Raw genomic sequence first — 23,169 nt, 5'->3', positions numbered from 1 at the left:
TGGCACAGATGACTAAAAAGAGATTTATTTTCAGTTGTGAACACAACAATGCAAATAACATGTATGTATTTTATGAACATGTATGAAACATTGAGTAATAAACAGAAGGAACAACTGCTTGAATAGAAGAGAGCTTATCCCTGTGGATATAAATACAAACACATCATTCAAACTATTTACAGACAGTGGAGGCATCAATGCTTTCTAAACAAATATGTGCATTCTTATTAAAAAGATGCATTTCACAAATTAGATCAATGAATTCAATATATACAGGTTCATAAATTAGGATAAAAGATATGATTTCAGTGAATAATGATGCCAGTTTCTTTTTAGCCACAGAAGGTGTTACTCCATCACAGAGGGAAGGGAAAAAATGTATTTCTATGGAGAAATACTGCCATCTATAGATCTTTTTAGGAATTTTCTTCTCTTCTACAAAAAAAAACTTACAAAGTTGAGTAAAAAATATGGAAGCCTGTAGACTATTCACAATCATGTACAGACATAAAAATGACAGCTGTCTCCTCCTTCCATACAGAACTTCATCGGTACAAGGGTTTTTGGAGTGCATAAAACTAGAAAGGAGGCATTTTAAATAACAAACCACATTTAACCACAAACAATATTGCCACAATACCTCTAAGTCTGCCCAGAAGAAATTAAGACTTGATACTAGTTACAAGATAGAGCAATGGTGACAGAGCACATACGAATAGATTGTTGGGCAACAAATAAATGACAAATAAATTACATACAAATGGGGGACAAGTTAGGGACAGATAAGTAGTCTATACAGATCATTGGCCAGTATTGTTAGGTAACTTCATGTTGGTAGACACTGCAGCTGCTGCATTTTGAGGCAGTCATTCGTGTGTGGGTGCACTGTGGTGCTCTGCCACGGTGTCAATAAGCTGGTGCAGGACCGTGGTGGTAGCACTGGGCTTGATCCGCAGTCCTGTCTTACCACAGAAGGTGCTCTGGAAGTCCTGGGAGACCAAGGGTGACAGATGGACATGAGCTTTGTTGTGTCAGCTGAAGCTACTAACTGTACTCATTTTCTACATGCTGAATGCATTATTATTATTATTATTATTATTATTAAGAATTGAAACACTTGCCTTAAGTGAAATTAGAACTACTGTCAGAAAGTATGCGGTTGTAGAAAGTTTCATATTTAAGATACTCTGGGGCCGTATCACAGAAACTTACTATCTAAAGTCTTAGGTTAAGACAGGAAGAGTATAAGGTTTTTTTCTTCTTGATTTCGTATTACAGAAGCAAATCCTAACTATCTTTAGGAATCCGATCTTATCTTAGGTTAGGACGTCCTAAATACTCAATACTCAAAAAACCTACTCCTAACTTTTATGCCTATTACCTGGCAACCATTAACACAACTTTTCTCCAGAGCCATACGCATTTCTCCAAAAAGAAGTGTGCTAAGTAGCAGATAAATGTTAGCGTCTACCACCAAGTTCGCAAACATATAGCCTTGGAGGCTATAACATTATTATGTGGAGATGAGAGATAAGACAGCTTAATGGCTATCCGAGCGTTTCTTTAACATTTTGGGAGGTTAGGGTGCTTCTGTAATACATGTTTCTTATCTAAAGTTAGGATAGGAAATGGACTTAGGAATGGTCCTTTTGTAATGTTCTTTTTTCTTAAATCAGATCCTAAGTCCACCAAGTCACCACAGTTACCAAACAGTTAAGATAGGATTTTCAAGTCTTTTGCAGACTTCCTTGGACAACACAAGTTTTTAAAAAATATGAGTTACCCAAAGGAGCAAATCTTTTTCCAAATCCTACAGAGTAATTCTTAACTGAGCAGTTTGTGATGTTAACTGTGCGGGGTATGCTATACCTGTTTAAGTGAATCACCATAGATCTCTCTGATGTATTTGAGGAATGCAGTGGTCCACTGTAGGGTGGTGGCCTTGTCCGTCTCGGAGGAGCAAAATGGCACCAGCAGATTGAGCTCATCACAGCAGACACGGATCCGTCTCCTATGGATCAGAGAAAAGATATGTTTTACTGAAAAAAACACAAGGCAGGCAGGTATGAAGCTTGGAAATAAATGTTTTACTAATGTTTCTGTAAAGTGTTCCACATGTATGTATAAGACAATGTATCTTTTCAGCACTAAGTGTATGTTTAAAACGGTATTCCCATCCATGACTTGTGCCACGTTACCTGCGGTCCCTCTCCTTGCTGTTATGACGCTCCCTGCGCTGAGTGCTCTCCATGGGGGGACCTGTCCTCCTTCCAGGCTTGCCCGGAGCCACAACCCTGGGGTCTGCACCATGCTGGATGATACCTGGGCCATGGGCACGGGAACCACGGGTCCTCGCCCGCTTCAGAGTGTAGGGCTTACCCACTGTGCCATCTGAATTGACATTTAATGGATAAGAATGCAAAATGATGGCAAACATGACAATAGGACATTTTAAGAACACAGCTAACAATCAAATGTTGCTATCAAAGAAAAGACCACAGCTATGTAGAGACGTACTTTCAGGCTTGACAGGAAGTTGGGCCTCTGAGGCGTCCGTACGGACAAAGCATGGGGCCTTTGCTGTGGCATCAGTTCCTCTTTCATGTCGATAGCTGAAGGTGAAGTTCTTGGGGATGATTAGCTCTGAGTGCTTATTACCCTCATGCATGTGTGGGAGGCCTCCAAGACCCTGTTGAATGAGCAAACTTTATCAATTATAGATTTATTTCTTTATACGTTTAACAACCCCCCCCCCCCCCCTTTATTTTTTACCTGACCACGGATGTTTCCCACCGCATTGAAAAAATTCCCTCCATATGGGTAGGGAGACTCAATGGTGGGATTCCGGTCTGATTTAATCCACTTGTCTGCCTGTGAGTGCATGGCTATTCCAGTGGCTTCAGTAGAATGCTGCAGCATTGTCAAAAGCCTTGAAAGACACAATGTCAAATAATAAGAAAACTTGTAACTAAAGATGAATTCTGATATTCAATCAATCAACTTACGTGTTCAGAGCTGCTGAGTCCTGCTGTCTGGAAACATCACATGGACTGCAATTGAACCTCTTCTCCAGGCGGACTCGCGCAGGTGGATTAGGTCTGGACTCCAACACTGGGGCACTTCTGTGATCACACGTCTCAACATGGTCTCTGGATGCCTCCATAGCACATCTTACTTTAGCTAGCACAGAGCCTGGGACTTCACCACAGCTGGTTGGTGTCCTCTCTCCAGTGTTGACATCATCGGCAGGATCACTGACCAAAACCATTTTGATCTCTTGGATGTCCATTCCTCCTTCTTGAGATATTCCTGAGATGGTATATCGTACATCAGAAGATGATGGCTGTGTGTTAGCCTGAGATATTACTGCTGGGCTGGATGATGGAGAGTTGGCTGTGTAATCAGTCTCGCTGTGATGATGACTGGAAGCCCTGCCCTCACTATAAATGGCTGAATTCGTCCTGATCTCACCAGATGCCTCCTGCTCAGCTGCTTGTGCTTCTATGTGAGACTGAATGATGTGCTGAAGGTGTGTATACTCCACTTCTGTCATTTCCAAGAGGCTGAATTCAGAGCTCAAAACCTGGCCTTGCTCATTGGAAACACATCCATTTTGGCTGACAATGACACTGACAGGGTCAGAGGAGTACTGGCCACTAGGTGATACATGAAGTGCTTTGCAAGCCACAGATGTGGTCATTCTGCGAAGGGGGGCAATAGAAAAACGTAAGTCAATTTGAGAAAGACAAGATATGTCCGTCATAACCACTGATCAAAGCTAGCCTGTAAAAATATGAACAATGCTTTAGTTACAATACTTCGATTGGTCAACTGGTTAACGTTGCAGGTCTAAAGTTAAGTACACTAATTTAGGATTATTGGGATCCTGACCTGACAGTTCCCATTTCTGACATTAATTTAGCTAACTGTAATCTAACGTTAACGTTAGGCTGCAATCAACGACTTTAGTAGCAACTGGGGGATTTGATCTTGAGGGATCTGTGAATCTTGACATTGACTTACGTGAAATTAACATTAGCTAATCATTAGAGATGAAAATGTCAACATTAGCCAGCTAACAGTACATTAATGCTATCCCTGATATAAGATTAACGTCAAAGTTAAATAACTTACTTGGACAGTAGTATCTAAGGTTAACCAAAGCTTGACGTTATCTTAGCTGGTTAACATTACTGTTAGCAGATAGCAGCTACTTCAGTTAACGTCAACTTAGATAAGTGAATGTTAGCACTACCCAATCTAAGTTAGTCACCAATCCTCTCAAGTCTGTTTTTGACAGACTTTTCATTTTTCGATAGTCCTAATTGATCTTTGTTCTATGACCCTTGCTACCTGAGCAAGTTAAACATTAACGTTATCTCTTCAAATTAATTTTCCCGCTCCACAAAGAGCCTCGCGCAAAAGCTAACCTCAGTGGAAAACCAGCAGCTGAGGTCGAGTCAACACGAGCATCAAGTTGGAGTTTTGTCACCAGACTTATGAGAATTCTTACTTATTGAATAACATTAAATACATCAACCAATCTATACGTACATGCATTGTAACGTTAATTTAACTAACTTACACAAAAACAGCCGTATAAACACCAGGACAACCAGAATTTACATACAACTGTACTAATGGTTAGCAAGCTAGCTATTATTAGCAAATGGTAAAGCTATGACGACCAGCAGCAACACATTTTGCAAATCCCCTCAGTTAAATTTAGCAAAGATGGCTCTGTTTGTAAACAGAAATTAAAATGACACTTGAGAACCAATCGGTGATGCCTACATGAAAGCCTTACCTGGCAGACACTTTTGGACGGAATAAATAAATCAAGGTGATTAAATTCACGAACAGCAAAAAAAATCAAGGTGTTTGTCAGTATTATACCATCTGATGAAAATAACCCAACTGTCACTTCTTGCTGAGGCGAAAGGAGTAACTTTATTGAGGTGATGACGTGAATGTTGCTTTCAGAGTTCCGGATCTTGCAGTAAAAAGTTACAAGTTTGATACCATATTTGGAAAACAATGCAAGAAAACAGATGTACGGATGTGCAGATCAGTTTGAGTTCACCATGTTATCAGGCAAATTAATATTAATTGTGTAATTTCAGTCAGAAATATTATTATTTTTTTTTCATCTTCAGGTAAGTGTATGCGGAATAATAACGGCCTAGATAAGAAGACAGTGGAGAAAGACCATTAATCATTTATTAAATGTTTTATTTTTCAGCAATGAGTTCTCTGATTTCTAGAGGACACAAAGTAAAGCATAATGTTCAAAGCTAGTAATGTTTTGGCTCCCTATAAAACTATTTTCATGAACCACATGAACTACAGTATATCCAATAGACAAAACACTTTTAAACAAACCAAATTAAACCAGTATGGTTTATAACACTTCCTCATAGAAAGTACAAATAAAACATGTACTTTTTCTTAGTTTGAAAATTGACTATAAAGATGAAGAACAGAACAAAAGTAGTCTGCAAATTACACATAAATGGTCAACATAAAAGGTACATTGATTCTGTATGCAACAGTTTCATTTTTAATCTTGCATATTGTTCACTGCACAATAGTTTGGTGCTGCTAATTTCTTTTCACAAATGCATTATTATTGCAACTTGTCTGACACAAAACAGGCATCTTTAAAGAATCAATGTTATAAAATGTGTACACAAGAGGTGAAGAACTCAAGAGGTATCAACTGATATTTAAATGTATGACAAAACAGCATTAACTTCTACAATGCTCTTGTTATATCTTGGCTTCTCCCATGATCTGTCTTTGTAACTCAAGATCTTTATCTATTTCTTTCTCTACCTCTGCTCCCTTTTCTACCAAAGCCTTTAAACCCCCCATCGTTTTGTCCTCTCCTTCCTGTTCTCTCATGACAAGATTGGTTCCTGTCCTCTTGACTACTACTGTGAGAATCTCTTTCACGGTCCTGGTGCCTGTTTCTTATTCTCGCTCTCTTGGCGTAATCTCGATCTTGTCCACCCTTTAGCCTCCTTGTTTCACCATCACTCTCTCCTGACTCTCCTCCTTTACCCTTATCAACCCCTCTCCCTCTAGAGAGAGACCTTTTCCAGCCTTGCTCCCTAGGCCACAGCCTCCTGTCTCTCTGTCTAGGCAAGCTGCCATCAGACATCCTCCTCTCTTCTGACCGATCTCTGGCGTTTTCATGTGAGTGGTAGGGTGAGGGGTCCTTATTCTCTCTGGGATTTTTTGCATTATCTGATCCAGAAGTCTCTCTGTCAAAACCTGTTCTTCCAGGTGGGTTTTGTGGTGGCCAAGGGTTTTCTAGGCTTTGAGGAGGATGTTGCATTGTGGGATTAAATGGTCCGGTGGGACCCCCTGGAGGGGTCGGTAGCAAAGGGCCAGAGTGTCGTCGAGGCAGTGCATCAGACTGACGATCTGGCTTGTCCGAGCACAAGCTTGGTTGGCCTTTATTCCCTAAAAATGGTCCTGAAGCGGGATCTCTTGGTCTGGGAAACGGGGGGCAGTCTCTTGGGCTGTGGTGATCAAAATGATGAGGACTTTGCTCTTCGAAGGTTTGTTTGTGTTGAGGTGAACCTGATTTTGGAAAACGATGCAAAGGTGCTCTTGGATCTAAAGACATATCTGGGGGACCAGGGAAAGAAGCACTCCTATTCTTGATAATTTCTCTGTTTCTGTAGTTGTCACTAGGGCCTGATCCGCAAAACCCTGGCCCAACCCTTTCTGGAGTATTACGTCCATGCTGCTGGTCAAATCTGTTTGGAGTAAAATGTGTTCTCTGCTTGCCCCATTCTAAATCTCCGCCCCTATGCATTTCAGGTTGCTCAGTGGGGGCACCACCGAAAGAAAAGTCTCCATGATTTTCTCTGAACATGTGTGGGGGAGCAGGTTTGTCATCATCATGAAAAGAGTGACAATCATTAAAGTCGCTGTTATTGTTTGATCTCCATGGAGCATCAACATTCGGCATCCTGGGACCATGGCTGACATTAAACTGCCTGATAGGAGGCCCTGGTGGTCCAGATCCTGGAGGTCTGGGGCCTCTGTTTTCAAACAGTCCTTGAGGGGGTTGTCCAAATGGTCCTCTTGGTCCTGGGTGATACATTGGTGGATGAGGTCCATCATACTGGTTTGAGTGAAATGGTCTATCGAAAGTGTGCTGTGTTTGACAATCGGGGTCACTGAACTGTCTTGAAGGGGGTCCTCTTGGTCTTGTGTTTTGACCGGAACCTCGTTCCTTGAACTTATCCTCTGGAGCAGAAAAGCTGGCACCTCTTTGTGCCACGTCTGAAATTGTCCCAAATTCTCTTCGTCCTTCCCATCTCGGTTGCCCTCTACTTGTTTGTTTACTCAATGAAATGTTCGAACCTCTGTGCTCAAACTGTTCTTGGTCATGATGCTTGTCATTTTCACTTTGTTTGATACTGACTGGTGATGGTTGGGAGGGCTTGACTTCATGACTATCACTTGAACGTTGCCTTTTCCTTGGTGACACATCTTTACTATCTCTTGGGGATTTTCGGCGTGATTTACAGCCAGACCTATGTGAATGACGAGGAGCATCACCAGATTGCTCTCGTGTCTCTGTTTTAAGACTATTTGCTTTTGTATGTGTATCTGTCTTTGTAAACTCTTTAACACCACGTTTGCCAGCTCTAACTATTTCATCTACTTTCTCAGTAGATGACATTTTTGTTTTTGTTTTCTCTGTGCTTGTTTTGTTCTCAGTAGATACTGGAGTCCCTTGTTTAGCTGTCTGTATATCAGTCGTTAATGGGTGCTTCTCTGGTTGAATGTCTTCTGACTTTGATGATCCTAAAGGGGTATTTTTGCTACCATGCTCACTCTCCACTGGCTTATTATCTACACACCTAGATTCTCTTTTCTGCCGTGGGTCCCTCCTCTGATTAATAACTGGCCTATCAACAGTATCTATGGTCTGCTTTTCTGCAAGTTGTAACAAATCACAGTTTGACAGATAGGAAGTTCTAGGAGGAGAAAGTAAAGCATCTGAGACAGAAAAGTGAGCCATTGACATCCCTGCTGCTGCTCTTTGCCGAGACAATTCTTCTTCTTGTTCCTCAAGCTGACGTTTTTGCTCCTCAATCTGCTTGTTCAATTCCAGCAGCATTCTCTGCTGTTCAGATACTACTGTGCCACTGGCTCCAACTGAATTTCCAGCGAGGTCAGCTTGCATCTCTTCAAAGAAAGTGCTGTCCTCTGGGTCATAGGCAACATCATCCTCGATTGTGGGCTGCTGTGCTACAGTTTTATCTTCAAATGTTTTGACTGGACTTATGGGGTTATCATAACCCATTGCTGGATCATACTCCTCTGGGTCATAAGGTCGATCATCATCATTATCTATCTTCTTCATCATTGGGATTGTGCTGGTCTGATTTAACATCCCATACTCAACTTCTGGATCATACTCAACTTCTGGCTCATACTCTTCTTCTGGATCATATGGTCTATCATCATCTTTGCTTATCTCAATATTCTCTATTGGTGTATCTGTGGAAATATGTCCATACTTTTGAACAATCAGATCAACCTCTGCAGTATTTGGGGCTGGGGATTTGATGTCTACTGAGGAGCTTTGTTTAGGTGAGTCCATTGCATTGGCAGAAGGTTCCTCCTTCCTTCCAAACAAAGTTTTAAGAATGGTTTGCAAGGGATTTTTGTCAGCTGATACAGAGGGATCTGAGTTACTTATTGGTTTAGAACTGGCAGCAGTAGGTGCTTTAATGATGGACAGGACAGTATGGGCTAAATCAGACGGAGATGACACAGAACCTGAGGAGGAGGAGTCTGGAGATCCAGGGGGCGTTGTGCTAATTGGGATCTCCGGATCATAGGGTTGCCAGTCATTCGGTTTCGCACTAGTGATGGCTGATTTTGCAGTAGGAAAACCACCATCAGACGATTCTGAAGCAATCAGTGTTTTAACTCTCGTTTCATTAGCCTCTTCTTTCAAAGCCTCAGGTGGCTTTGGTTTCTGACATACAGCCAGGCCAAGCAGCAGATTTGGACGCTTCTGCTCAAAACCTGTGAAAGACAAAATGAAACAGCAATTTAAAAATGTGCCTGTTACTAAATACAGCTTCTGTCAATTACAGTGAAAACCAATAACAAGGTTGAAAGCCTAAATTGGGAGATTCAGTGTCTACCTGGTCCCTCAAGTGGCAGAAGTAGTGAGGGGACAGATTCATGAGCTCCAAGAGGAATGAGGTAGAAGTCCTTGATGTACGTGCAGTGGTTGGAAACCACACCAAAACGCCTGCGACTGTTGAAATACGAAAAAAGAGACACATATGCCACTTCCTCCTCATCCGTCGCTGGTTGGAAACGGATCAAACACAAATCCTGAAATTAAGGGAAGAGAATGTATTACAACAGTGTTCAGAAAGTGTTGATGAAAACAGCTAGAGAGCAAAAATTGGTGCACTTACTTTAGAGGGAGATGCCTTTACTCTCTCCACATACTCCCACACTGTTTGAGGCAATATCCGACCCCCGATGTGAATAGTGTCGGGTATGTCCTAAATGACATGACATTTTGTTGATAATGTATACTTTCTACAGAGACACATACTGACATAAAATGTAAAAACTATATTGTGTAATCTCATTAATCTAAATTGTATTAATCAATTTCAATTTATCCATATCAGTATATGTTGAATTTTCTATGTGAGAAAAAGAGAAACCTTCAAATGAACGAAATCAACAAATGAAATAATGAATTGTGGCCTAACCTCATTCAGGTATTTTGAGGATCCTGAAACCAGGTAACCCTTTGTGACAAATTTAGCAACTGTTTGCATGTTCAGAAATCCTTTCCATATAGTCTCCTGCTTTAGTAGAAAATGACGTGTGTCCTTGTCCGGAGGAGGTTGAGAAGACACCACGCTGATTAAAAAACGTAAACAAGGAAGATCATAAACATTGTTTGCAAGTATACAGAGTCAAAGGGACCATACAGTAAATTGGCAATTATACACTTTTAGATTTTTTTTGTTATGAAGACAGTGTGAGAGCAAACACCTTGTGGGTGTCCGGGAGGTAGAGTACAATCTGACAGATGATCCAGTGGGTTTCATCAGGATAGATTTCGGGACAACAGGTGGCGGTGGAGGAAGTGGTGGTTTGACTGGTTTGGGCGCACTGATTACAGGTGTGGTGGGTGGGGATGGAGCGATCGGTGGTTGGTGTACGCTGGGTTTAACAGCAGGACGGAATCCAGCAGTGCGCGGATCCTGTCTGGTGATGGACACAATGGACACCTCAGGTATAACAATGGGGGTGAAGTCTGACGACTCCTCCCCAGCGTCTGGAATGTCCTCTGGCACAGGGGACGCTGGAGATTCCATAACTGGCGATTTGACACGTGGCACGATGGGTGCTGTCCTTCTCTCTGTGCCACGGCTCATCTTAGGAGGCCTCTCCTTGTGTGATGTCTCCTGCTTCTCCTCTGGTTCAGATTTCTTCAGCCTCTTAGCTCCAGGCTCATCAATATCATCAGCTGATATCTGACCTATACATGGCCAATAAAAAACATGGAAGAGGTGTGTTGTTTGTAAAATCAGCAATATTTAGAGTATTCTTGATTTTTGGGTAATTTTCTTACCTGTGCATATCCTGCACTTCAGATCAAAGAGATGGGTTTTGTGCTCTGATGTTGTATCCTTCAGCATACTGCTGATGAAGTCTGGAACTGACGGCATTTTGGTTGGTTGATTTAGCTTGATTCCAGAATACTGCTGAAAACATACACAGTGTTTACAGTGTAACTGGATCAAAAGAGTAGGAATAAGAGAGAAAGAGAGAGAGAGATACACTCACAGAGGGTGTGGAGGGCAGTGGTGAGTCCTCTGACTTGCATGCTGCTACAGAAGACAATTGTGTGGTTTTCTCTGTTACACCACTAGGGGGCGACTCCTCTTTCACATCTTGCTTTATCTGCCTCATCTCAGGACTGCTCTGGTGAGCCTAGCAATAAATGGTGAGAGATCGCAATCAAAGGCAAGGCCATCACTAGCCAAACAAACTTTTTCCTCTAAGGATGGCAATTTACCTCAGGCGGTACACTGACGTTTGGAGATGATGGTTCCCTGGCCTGTAACTCATCTTGACTTAGTCTGGTTAGCTTTGATGGTGAGATTTCTCCTTTGATCACCTGATAGAACAGCACCTGAAAATTAAAATAAATGTCTTATCAGTGATAATGAAACGCTTTGTCTACACCTAAACAACCATTAGAATTCTACAATATACATTTTGAAATATTACATTCCCTGTTATGGTCCAGTTACATACATAATACAACACAGTTCACTGTTTAGCATAAACAAAATATAAACAAAAGCAGTACTAAACTGACCTTATTTTTGGGATCTTTCAGGTTGAACATGATCAACCTGTACTTGTTCTTGTATTTACCATCAGTTGAAAGGTACATGTTGTATATCGCCTTCTCAATGTTCACGGCCAAATTCCCAACTTCACTTTCTGACAATGCTAAATCATCACTGTCATTTACCCTGATAAAAGTAATATAAAGGAGGTTAAATTGTAACACGATTCTAATGATTGCTGCAATGTTCATTGGGTTTGATTAACAAACCAGGTCATGGAATCAAATGCATTCAGTAACTATGAAGCACTTTCCAAACTTTAAATTACCTTGTCTAGTGTATATGCATATGTAACGGTATGAATGTGTTGGCAACATTTCTTCTCTGATGTTATTGTTTTTTTATTTCCATGTTAAGGAGTCATAGAAACATTGAAAGATAGGTAGGTGAAGAATAGGGCATCTTATATGTTTTCAGAGTTCTCTTACCTTTTCCAGAGAATCTCAGTGAGGGAGCGGCGGATATTTAGCCTGATCTGGATGTTAGGCTTCAGCTTTTGCTCTGACGGCATTTGGGGGACCTGAGGTTCCTGCTGAGATCCGGATGCTGTGACTGGGACAGATGTAGGGGAGGAGGATGTGGAGGGAGGTGACTGTTCAGGTGAATTTTTGGGCAGTAGAGACTTGCTGATGCTATGTGCAGCCGTAGGTTGTTGTCTGGACGTGGTCAAGTCAGAGTCTGAAGCCAACTGTACTGTTGGTTTGGAATTCAGAGGCAGCAGATTGAAATCTGCCTGTATGGTCCGGTTTGCAGGTGGAGATGCGGTGTGTCCTGGTTTGACCGTCACCTCTGAGGGTGATTTGGATCTCCCAAGGTCATCTCTTTCTGTTTTACTGTCTACATTCTGAGCTGTTTTTTTATCTGTTGGAAAACAAAATAAAAGGAAACCTCATGGCACCACAAAACACCAAATTCAGATTTACTGCTTTGTGATATTTAAAAGTAATTAATGCATTCATTAATGAATAAAAAATAAATTGGAAAAAGTTAAATTTTGTATCAGAAGTACCTGTCCAAACATGTTGCTCAACAGAAATATTAAGGCAACATATTATTTTCTGCTCCCATTTTTCATGAGTTGAAATAAACGATTAAGGACTTCTTCCATACACCCAAAAGGCTTATTTCACTTACATTTCTGAAGATTCGTATTAGTGAGCACTTCACCTTTACATTCTGTTCACAGCTAGCAGCCCAGGTGGACATTCCTGCAGTCAGCATGCTAATTGCATGCCCCGCACCCCCCAAACGTGTGACATGTGTGGCATTGCATTGTGTCATAAAACCGCACATGACCGGGCCAAGGCACTTCTGTGTAATAATCACATGATTTTTCATCAGCATCTTTTGATGTCACACACGTTGGGTGGATGGATTATGTCAGCCACTGACAAATACAGATTTAAAGACATTTATGTAAAATACTGAGAAATAAGCCTTTTGTATACATATGAAAGCTGACATTTTGCTTCAGCTCATGAAAAAATGGGAGAAAATAAGGCTAAAAATGGGGCAGGATTTATTTAATGACAGACCGAGGACGGTTGATGCGGCTTTGTACACAAGCAGTGACTACCCCGACGGGCTTAGTATTGAACATGGACTTGTATATTCTCTCAAATTGAGTAAACAACTGCATTTAAACCCTGTTACAAGACCGATACTTCCAAAAGTATTCACTTAAAGCTTAAGGGTTGTATCAGCGATGGCGGGGTAACGTCACTTCTGTTGACGTTCAAACAAAACCGAGCGCTAGCTCGCTACTAGATGACCTCTGCCTTCACAGTTAATTTCTTAATTTTAAGGAACAGCACTCATATTAACAAACGAAATGTGCAGAATTTTTTTTTATTTGTATGATGTGATTTCCTGTATTCTGGTGGATTTTGGGGATGGCCAATACTTTAATCCAATTAGATTCATAGCCTACATCCTGATTTGTTGATATTGAGGCAATGATTCCATGCAAAGGCTTGGGCTTCAGGGCCCCCTGACCCCTTGGGCCCGTGCAGTAATCCATCCCTGCTCTCACTGATCTAACTATGCAGCCAAATACGCAGTAAAGTGTTGTCACCAGATTTTGCTGATTCAAGAGACAGTAGATAGATGCGTTCAAGAGTGAAAAGAAATACTGAAGATTAGACAGTACAAATTATGAATGCACAGAAGTGTATAGTTTGCTGTCACCATTTGATATGCATCTCAGAAAGGGATTTATGGGTAGGTTTCTGAATATGTTAGTTATGGCTATATAGTGACATTTTGTTGATCCAGTGCCTGTTACCAGACTATAGAAACAGGGAGCAAAGCTATTTAAATCCCACAGGTATTCAGGTATTCTGGCATGCCACAGTATTTACAAAGATTCTTGTCTGTCTACTTTTCACCAACCCTTGGACTTCTCCAAGTGTCATGAGATTTCAAAATAAGAAAATAACCGCCGTGTACACATCTATGTGCTTGGATTAAGCATGTTTGCTTGGTAGTACTTCTGTAAAAATCAATACAAAAATGTGATGACGAGTAAACTATGATATTGCTGACTATCTTCAAAATTAAAAAAAAAAAAAAAAACTAACATAATTCAACAAATGTGTTAAGTTTTACATGGGGATCACATCTGAATTTGCTGACTATAACATGCAAAAAAGGTAACCTAAAAATGACCTATTTGATATGTGCTTTACCCATTAGTGAACATAAGCCTGGCTGGCAAATGTTATAAATTTCCACATTCCTAAAATTGGTTGTTCCAGCATTGGACACTAGGTGGCAATCACGAATAATAATTCTGTGCGGCCCTTTAATTGTATCTGTGAAGTGGCATTCCCGCAGTTGTGGAGAAGTAATTAAAACAATGAATGTAACACCAGTGCTGGTGCATGTTGGTTTAACAAAACACAAAAAAGTTCCTCAAAGTGAGTGCGTGTACACATACATCTTGTTTGTGTGTGTGTGTGTGGAGGGGGGCATGTGTATGGAATTCTAAGCACAAGCTCTCTCTCTGGCATGAATTGTTTGGAAACCATCTCATCTTTCTGAAGAAATCACTGTCCAAGGTGTCCTCATGAGACACACTGACATCTGGTGACATTCCACACGTGCAGGCCAGGCTCCACTGACAATGACTGTTCATTTCAGGGAAAATCAGTTGTGTGCATAGTCACTCACTTGTTTGATCCTGTGGGGGTTTTGTGGGCACTTCCACTTTATGGTATCAGTCAACCTGATACTTCACACCTACAACTAACCCTAACCCTTTTAAGTCAATTTTGCTTCTCCATTTTCTTTATGGCATATGTATGTAATTCTTGAGAGTATTCCTTTTCTTTTCTTTTCATAAGGGTCCAACAGGTTAGCTCTTTTGTATCAGGCAATGTTCCAGGCCTCGACTGGGTTTCCAAACATGATGTCCATGTAGCGGAAGTCGATCCAACTCAGTGTCAGTGATGTTTTTGAAATAGCCTACTATTGACAATAGTGGTGTGTGGATAATGTAAATAAGGGGCAAGGTGAAATGGATTTTCATCCACATTGACAGCAAATTCCTCTCTTCACAGTCAGCTGTTGTCAGGTAAGTGTACCTCCACATGTCAGTCACAATTACTGCTTGCCATGTCTGACACAGATAAGGGTTTGTCTTTTTCTGCTTTGCTGTTCATCCATACAAAAACAGATTGATTTACCCCCCACAAAAACTTTTTTCCCCCTCTGTTGTGAAATGTGTGCTCACAACTGCTATGTGCTCTTGTGAAACTACCTACATTTTACAATTTTTTTGCAGTTATTTCCCCTCAAAATTCTATTTATATCAAATCATGAGGATATTTTGTGTAGATCCACAATGCAACTGGGGGAAGAGAATCAACTTTGAGGCAAACTGCATGAAGTCCAGTTGTCCACAGTGTGGGAAAACTGAGGTTTCAGTGCAAAACAAACTTGAAAGATGATCAGATGCGGACCAAAGTTGTGTTACGGCCGAGACACACATGGGACAGTGTGGTATTGAATTACACACCATTCCATAGTGTACAGACAAAATTGTGTGCAAGGAAAACTAGGGAAAGAAATACTGATAGCTGCAGACTTGATGCCAGTTACCTTAAAAACCGTAACCAGGGATGCAAACAGGTAAAAGGTAAAAAAGGTAAAAAAGGTGAGAATAGGGGAGTCGTAGCACAGGGGTAGAGTCGGCATCTCTACCACGATCAGTACGCACAGGGACCCAGGTTTGAGCCCGAGGTCATTTACCAAACTCATTTCCCAACCCTCTCATTTCCTGACATTTCTACACTATCTTTTCAGATAAAGGCTAAAAATGGGGCTGGCTTTATAGGACAGGACAGTTGGCACCACTTAGGTATACAGTATGAGCATAATGTGCAATTTCAGTTTCAGAGTGTCCAGACCTTATCAATTGAGAATCGGTTTGGTGTAAGCCAGGATTGGGGTCAGACCCAATCAGAGGTAGGGTTGGGAGTCTACTTCTTAGTTTTCTGCACCCAGGACCCCCAAAACAAACAAACAAACAAAACACACACACCTCATCAGATGTGACCTATTTTGATATCTAAAGTCGAGTCTTAGATTCTGGTGATGGGTATGCCGATGTATTGACTGTGCTCAATATTGAGCATTATAGCACTGAGCTGCTACATTGTCCGATGTGCCAAAACATCATTAGTAAAAGGTTCCTAAAGTTTCAAGACCACATTTCTTTTACATTCCTACTCTATGGTATCTAATGAGGCAGTGGTATATCATAGCTGATGTATAAAATACTAGACAGATGATAGTGGTGGACTAATTTCAAAAGTATTACATCACATAGAAATTATTCTACAATGAGCTTCTAAATGTCAGCATTTCAAAAGGATTCCAGATTCTGAAATGTTCCTGACTTCTGTCTGAACAGTACTGTCAGTTGAAGAAATCATGCAAGGGCTGATGCACAAGAGGGTGTACATGTGTCAAAATAAAAGACGAGGTGACGGCAAAGAACTTTATCACCTAAGGCACCACAGGTTGAGCTTTCTTCAGTGTGGAATAGCCAGACTTAAAGTACTGTTTTTACAGACATTTGTTTTGGAATGACTTACCACTTTGCATTTTCCATGTTAGTTAGTGAGACTTTGACATTGAACCCAGAATTTTTGCATGTGCTAGTTACATTGTCAGAGTTCAATGTTATTTTGGAACTGCGTTAAGTAGTTGCATTTTTGTGATTTTATCTACTAATATTTTATTATTAATTTCATATCGTCATATGAATTGACTATGCACTTATGGGATAGTCATGTCGATTATATGGCACAATATATCTGTGAGAGCAAGTCAACAAACCAATCATATAATTATTGATGGCATTCATTGCAACTTTTGATGTTGCAGTTTTGACAGAATCCAGTAAAATTCTGTCAGAAGACACTTAAGTCTAAATTTGTCCCATTAGGATATCATCCCATTAACGTGTAATGCACAAAATAACTGGTTGACAGAGATGGCTGTCACTTTGGAAGTGTGAGTGTGGAGATAGCTAGCCTATGCAGAACTGATATTGTAGGGGTTTTGCCAGCTCCTATTTTGCCAGTTGTTGAACTAACTCATAATCACTTATTGGCATGAATTCTGAAAGATAAACTTGTAACTCTTAACTCCTATTGTTATGAATTTTGAAAGATAAACGTGTATCACATTTGAAAGCAAACAAACCTTATAAAATATATATGAGGCAAATGTGTCCTTTTACCAAAAGTTCAAAGCCATGATAATGTGCCATATTTGATCATGCACATTCATATTAGTAAAAATCTGCATGACAGAAATAAAAGATGCCCTCAATCCACTGCTTCAAACAGAGGATAGATGACCTTTTCATATTCAAAATGTACATAATTTTATTGCCACAAAGCCAAGGCTGGTGGTTTGTGTATCTGAGTACTTGACAAGACAGTCCGTTATCAAGCTTTAATAAATACTTACCTGAGGAGTTAAAATGTATAATAGGTAGCCTGCCAGAGGAGTACTTACCTGTTTTTGTCTTCGGTTATATGCAGTGTTTTGTTATGGGTGGATGCATATTTTCATATATAACCTTACTTGCCAGAAATGTGAAGGCCATTTACCTTTGTTGTAAATTCTAAGTGCTGTGTGTCTACTTAATGAATTTGTCATATGAAATCAAACAAATGTAGTTAAGAGCTGTCAAATAAAATGTAAGTGATTCGGACAGAAAGCATCTGTAAGTGTGTGGTTTGGGAACCATTTGGCGATACGTACTGGACTTGTAAAAAACTGACGAGTCTATGGCAGAAGCCTGCTGTGCCCTCACTGCCTCAGTTTGGGTGCTGGGCAGCACAGCAGCCTCTTTCTCCTTAACTGCACCATGATCCTCCCCCTCTCTTTGCTGTCCTCCAGATGACCTCTTCCTGGCCACCTTCCCGAGAAGAGGCTTCATCTGCGCCTGGAGGCAAGCATGGACAGTCATCAACACAAAAGCCACAACGTGTGGTCCATTTCATGTCATAACTGAAAGAGTGGTTCAGAAAAGCAACCACCTACAAGCTAATCATATTCCTAAAATTAACAAACAAGATGTAACCCCAGTCACCCTAAACAACAGGACTATAGATTACCTTTAGTGCTGAGAGAATGGTTGGTTTACTGAGTGCTTTTGGTGTGGGGTGAGCCTGTGGTGGTAGAGGCTCCTGCTTGGGTGTTTTTTGCTCAGAAAGAGACTTCATGGTTACCGCAGCATGTCGGAGGATGCATTCATGGCCGCAGTACACAGAGTCAGGTAGAGCACTCTTAATGCAGCCTGGCCCAATGCATTTTGGGAGAACCTGTTCCTCCTCCACAACAGCACTCGTCACTCCCTGTTAGGAAACTTATCTAGTTATTATCTAACCCATGGAAAAAACATTCATTCAAAAATGATTTCCAACCACTGTTTTTAAGAACATAACATGATACTGAGGAAAGACATAACAATTTTGTTTCCCCTTTTCTCACATTTCACTACCCACATTTACCTCTAGCAGGTGTGATTTGTAAAAGAAACACCAAGAGAATAGTAACAGTTTTACCGGATGGAATAATTTAATTTTCTTCTTTGTTCCTTCGCTGCTAGCTTTTCTAATTTTTCCCTTGATGCCTTTATCTTCACTGGGTCTATCTTCACAAGCAGATGACATGAGACTCTCAGAGGAAGAACTCATCCCAGTAGCAGAGAGGGCAGTCTGCACTGTCTGGACAGGTACAGGACTTGCGCAGGGGCTACAGGTTGGGCAGATGTAGTCCTCCCTGTTCATCTCCATGAGCCGCCCACGCTTCTCCGAGATGCCAACACAGTCACCATGAAACCACTCTTCACAGCGATCACAGCAGATCATAAACCTAAACGCACACCATGAGTTCATGAATGAGGCAAAAGGATCACAGTGGATACAGAGACTAAACATTTAAGAGTGTTACTTTGCAAACTGAAAAACCTAATTAACTGATTCAAACTCAGAACAACTTGATGAGGCGAGAAATACTGAAGATTTGTAGCTTTATTGCAATCCGGACTGAAAATTGGTTCATGAAGCAACAACCCTGACTTGTTGCGTCACTGCCTATATACAGTAGATCCCATATGTAAACTTTACCAGTTCTTGTGAAATTATTTTAGAATTTGGATTGTCCACCCATGTCTTACTCCAATCTAGAGCCTATAACCAAAACAGGTAATACTTAGGCCTCCTTTCTATTTTCCTGAACTCTGACCCTAGGTTAAAGGCCTTCTAAAACAGGCCCTGATTTGTGCTTACCCTTCAACTATTTTGGTTTTCTGTCACCCTTACTGAGTGACAACAACAGGTTGTGGCTTCATAGCCTCTCTTCCCAGTCCATCTTTTCTTCATAGTGTAATGATAAAGGCACTACAAAACACTGCAGCCTTTGCTATTGTTAGTACCATATATTAGTTGAGCTAGAGTTTGTTCTTTTTTTCCATCGCATGATCATAATGGTAGGCAGACAATTATATTGGAAGTGAGTGACATTCTTGATACATAACCAACACAGAAGATCATTGGTTCAAAAGTTAGGTACATACATACCTTTTGTTATGTTTCTGTCGACAGATGCAATACACAGCATCTGGGTCAGTGTCCTCACTCTCACATTCTTCTGGTGATCCTTGTCCCTCCGTTTCATTCTCCTTCCTCTCTCCCTCCTCATCCTCGGTGTCTGGAAACTTGGAAGCAGATTTGTGCACACCTCTGGCTGGTTTCTGGCTCCTTTTGACCAGCATACCATCTTCGTTGTTTGAACAGACAGGGTGTAACGATCCAGCACTGACCAAAGACCTTGCTGACGGCTTACCTGTTTGTCTAATGGCTACTTCCTCCTCCTCCTCTGTTGACGTCTCAATCTGTATAACCTCTATCATTTTTGCACCATTTGCTTTGGATTTTGCTTCTGCTTCTGCCTTAGCAGCAGTCTTTTTGTCCTCCAGCAGCTTGCGTCTTTTAAGCCTCTCTGCGTACTCATGCAGACTTATCTCCTCACTGTCTGTTGTCCCCTCACTCAAAGGGTGGTTCTCAGGAGGCACGGTCTTTACAGCTCCAGCTTCAGACATTTCTGATGCATGTAAGCCTGCAACCTCACTGTTTGCCTCGGTAGTGGTCTCAGCGCTGACAGACGCGAGAGAGGCATTAGGGGAACTCTTCCTGCTCCCCCTGCCCCGCTTACTCGTCGGTGTTGGGGTGGTCTCAGTGGCTTGCTTGGCCCGGCCCCTGCCCCTGCCCCTTGGCTGGCGAGCACCACGGCGACAGGGCACTGGTTTGGAGTCTTCCATAAGGTCTCCAACCTCTTCCAGGAACTCCCGACGGGCGATAGTGGTGCGCCGAAAACCCCAGGTCTTAGTGCGTTCTGTACTCGGCCCGTCCTGACCGTCCTCCATGTTCAAGTCTGAAAGCTATAGACAAAGAAAGAAATCCACATATTCTAGGCTGCCACAAAGTTACAGTAAATTCCTTTACAACAACACATCAGGTGAATGCATGTTTGTGCGTACTGTTTGTATGAAAGAGGTTTTGACCAATCATATGCATACCTTTCACACAGCTGTCATTAGAACTGTAAGAACTAGCAAGTTCTGTCTGAGGGAAGAGAACAAGGAGATAATAAACTCTGGTAACGCTGTGCAACTCTGATTAAATAAGTGACATTTACAACTTCTTTGCACACAAAGTTAAAACATGGTAACAACAACACAACAATGTTTACAAAATGTGATTCCCTTTAGCCTAGACCAAAGTAAAATTGCAGCAAAAATAAATATTTGCAGCAAAAGGCTCTATCTGCAAACATAATGCAATACAGGAGATAATGCATTTCAAAGATTTATCCCGGTGGTGTGGATTTGTTAAAGGTGTTCTAAGTGATGCTGGGTAAAGTCACTTCTGTTGACTTTCAAACAAAACAGAGAGCTAGCTCGCTACTTCCTTCCCCTCCCTCCCTCGCTGCTCCCGTGCAATTGAAACTGTCCTAAACGCGCATCTCGTCTGTGATTTGCTGGAACGGTTTGTTATGTTTTTATGGACTAGGTTTGCCCAGGTTGTTTTTGTTGCCGTTTTTGGAGCCTGGGCTGTCCACAGAGATCGCTTTTTTTACAGTATATTCAGGGCACAGACTGCTAGCGGTTGGTTAGGTGATGTTTGCAGTAAGTGACATAAAATATGTTAGCCTAAAAAGCGTGTGGCATCGCTTAGAGCACCTTTAAGCAGAGTTTGTGTTATTTTTAGAGATTATTTGAATTCTATAATTTCATATTAATAACAGGCATTAGATGAAACAGCAGAAATGCATTCTTGGCCAAATGATCAGACCCAATCAGTCTTACACAATTTCTCCCATGGCACACACAGGCTATGCTCTTCACCAAGCAATAATTAATGCAACATGCATGCAGAACAACCCTAGCAATATAAAGTGTCATTCAACTGCCTTAATACTTGATTCTGATACTTGTCACCTACACACTAAAACAATAATGAAAGCAAAAATAAAGCTTGAATGCTAGATCTCTCTCACTCTCCCATTTCAGACTGTCAACAGGAAAGCCTACACAATTGAAATTACCCACAGCCATCTACTAATCCATAAACTCAGAGGAATTTAGCTATTATTCAAGACTATGACATTTGTTGATTTATTCATACCTAGCCTGATTTGATCAAGATCATGGTTTGCTTTATTTCTATAACACAGTCAAAGATATATACGTAAATACTCAAGCTCATGTTTTAATGCAATCAAACTTCGTATTATGAACTTGAATGTCATGTGCATGCATGCAAGAGGTGGGCAAAAATGTAAAAGAACTTACAGGGCAAATCGATTCAAAGTTTACATCCTTTATATTTTTTTTATCACCTGTTGTTTTTTTATTTCTTTATTTATTTTATTAATAATAATAATAATAATAATAATATGGGCAGCCGTGGCCCACTGTTTAGCACTCTGGACCAGTGGGCCGCGGCTGAAGTGCCCTTGAGCAAGGCACCTAACCCCTCACTGCTCCCCGAGCGCCGCCGTTGAAGCAGGCAGCTCACCGAGCTGGGATTAGTGTGTGCTTTACCTCACTGTGTTCACTGTGTGCTGTTTGTGTTTCACTAATTCACCGATTGGGTTAAATGCAGAGACCAAATTTCCCTCACGGGATCAAAAAAGTATATATACTATACTATTAAAAGAACATTAATCTGGTTTTCGCCTATTCCGCGGCCTATTTCTGTATCTGCATCTGTAGACTACGGCATTTTGACCCGCTTTTGGAACCAACGTCATGAATTATTCTTAAAGTGTTAATTAAACTAAGACCACAAGGCAGACAGGGGCCAAAGCGTATCGACACTACTGATCTGCTCTTGCATGTTCAGGATGGTATCCGATTTAGCTGGCTAACATAGCCTGAACAACACATATCATCTAGCAGAGACCAGTGAGTTAGCTTCCTCAAACAGCTAACAGCTAATCAGACATTATGTGCACGTTAAGCTGTTTAGATACTTAAATGTATGACTGTGCTGTGGGAATGTAAAATATAACAATTAAACAACGAAATCGACAAAATATTGAAGTATGAAAAATTTGTATGATCTCGGATTATAACATTAGTACCATTACCCGGCTAGCTAACTTAGCCTGAATTAGCTAAGAACAAGTGGGGCAGTCCACACCAAACACCTCAGTTTCGTGGTCAGATACAAAGCATTGCACTCACGTGCTCCACGTGGGAAAAAAGTGTGTGTTTGCTTGTTTGTTGTTATATATTTGAAGTCGACTTACTTTTATTCTTTGAAACGTTTCTCTACTGCATGCGGATAGTTACGTTAAGTTACTTTATCATCAGCCTTCCATGTTGTTTTGTCCAATAGGTGGGCGTGGTTACAGAAAACTGCGCGGGAGCGACACTGAAGGCGTGGAGGAACTCCTGAAGGCAGGCTGCCCTGGCAAAATCTCAATCTTTCCCCAGTGGGTTGAATTTTGATTGCACTGAATCTGGCCATTGACTGACATACAATTGCCACAGCTAAAACAAAGTCTATAAATAAAATGGTCTGTCATGGTGACCCATTGACAAACTGCTGGTGATATTGTTAGGTCTACAATATAATTAGATTAAATTAGATTAGATTCAACTTCATTGCCATTGTGCAGAGTTCAAGTAATGGCCTCCTTACACCAAACA

At 41.1% G+C, this 23,169-nt stretch overlaps 2 protein-coding genes across 4 annotated transcripts; both read right to left on the bottom strand.

Moving 5' to 3' along the window:
- Positions 1 to 866: 866 nt before the first annotated feature.
- LOC143114964 (uncharacterized) lies at positions 867 to 3,700 on the bottom strand. Its single transcript, XM_076276807.1, has 5 exons — positions 3,006 to 3,700; positions 2,518 to 2,705; positions 2,199 to 2,322; positions 1,870 to 2,011; positions 867 to 989 (listed from the first exon to the last, which is right to left on the bottom strand). Exons 1-5 carry the CDS (start codon positions 3,698 to 3,700, stop codon positions 867 to 869), a joined length of 1,272 nt encoding a protein of 423 aa, XP_076132922.1.
- Positions 3,701 to 5,215: 1,515 nt separating this feature from the next.
- On the bottom strand, positions 5,216 to 22,851 carry LOC143115429 (death-inducer obliterator 1). 3 transcript variants are annotated; one of them, XM_076277456.1, is made up of 16 exons: positions 22,767 to 22,851; positions 20,530 to 20,575; positions 19,532 to 20,391; positions 18,515 to 18,824; positions 18,065 to 18,304; positions 17,709 to 17,892; positions 11,858 to 12,290; positions 11,396 to 11,555; positions 11,090 to 11,206; positions 10,858 to 11,004; positions 10,643 to 10,775; positions 10,060 to 10,549; positions 9,771 to 9,924; positions 9,465 to 9,554; positions 9,183 to 9,378; positions 5,216 to 9,060 (listed from the first exon to the last, which is right to left on the bottom strand). In XM_076277456.1, exons 3-16 carry the CDS (start codon positions 20,374 to 20,376, stop codon positions 5,816 to 5,818), a joined length of 6,744 nt encoding a protein of 2,247 aa, XP_076133571.1. In that variant the 5' UTR covers positions 20,377 to 20,391; positions 20,530 to 20,575; positions 22,767 to 22,851; the 3' UTR covers positions 5,216 to 5,815. The 3 variants fall into 3 exon arrangements, with proteins under 3 accessions (XP_076133571.1, XP_076133573.1, XP_076133572.1); XM_076277458.1 differs by having other exon boundaries at positions 10,643 to 10,772; XM_076277457.1 differs by lacking the exon at positions 20,530 to 20,575 and having other exon boundaries at positions 22,767 to 22,830.
- Between the last annotated feature and the right edge of the window lie 318 nt (positions 22,852 to 23,169).

This window comes from Alosa pseudoharengus, unplaced genomic scaffold (genome assembly GCF_046254945.1).
Source record: "Alosa pseudoharengus isolate Yale_2024_CS ecotype anadromous, Long Island Sound unplaced genomic scaffold, YU_APseudo_1.1 YU_APseudo_1.1_scf_9, whole genome shotgun sequence".
Lineage (NCBI taxonomy): Eukaryota > Metazoa > Chordata > Actinopteri > Clupeiformes > Clupeidae > Alosa > Alosa pseudoharengus.
This window is presented reverse-complemented; position numbering and strand designations above follow the sequence as displayed.

What these genes read in the sequence shown, in the direction of transcription:
- LOC143114964 (XM_076276807.1), bottom strand. Translation starts at nt 3,700, where the DNA reads ATGACCACATCTGTGGCTTGCAAAGCACTTCATGTATCACCTAGTGGC. An exon ending in GACTCAGCAGCTCTGAACAC is followed by an intron (nt 2,706 to 3,005) that starts GTAAGTTGATTG and finishes TAATTGATAAAG; the next exon opens with TTTGCTCATTCAACAGGGTC. An exon ending in ATGGTGATTCACTTAAACAG is followed by an intron (nt 990 to 1,869) that starts GTATAGCATACC and finishes TTGGTCTCCCAG; the next exon opens with GACTTCCAGAGCACCTTCTG.
- LOC143115429 (XM_076277456.1), bottom strand. Translation starts at nt 20,376, where the DNA reads ATGGAGGACGGTCAGGACGGGCCGAGTACAGAACGCACTAAGACCTGG. An exon ending in CGACAGAAACATAACAAAAG is followed by an intron (nt 18,825 to 19,531) that starts GTATGTATGTAC and finishes GTGTGCGTTTAG; the next exon opens with GTTTATGATCTGCTGTGATC. An exon ending in CCATTCTCTCAGCACTAAAG is followed by an intron (nt 17,893 to 18,064) that starts GTAATCTATAGT and finishes GCTTGCCTCCAG; the next exon opens with GCGCAGATGAAGCCTCTTCT.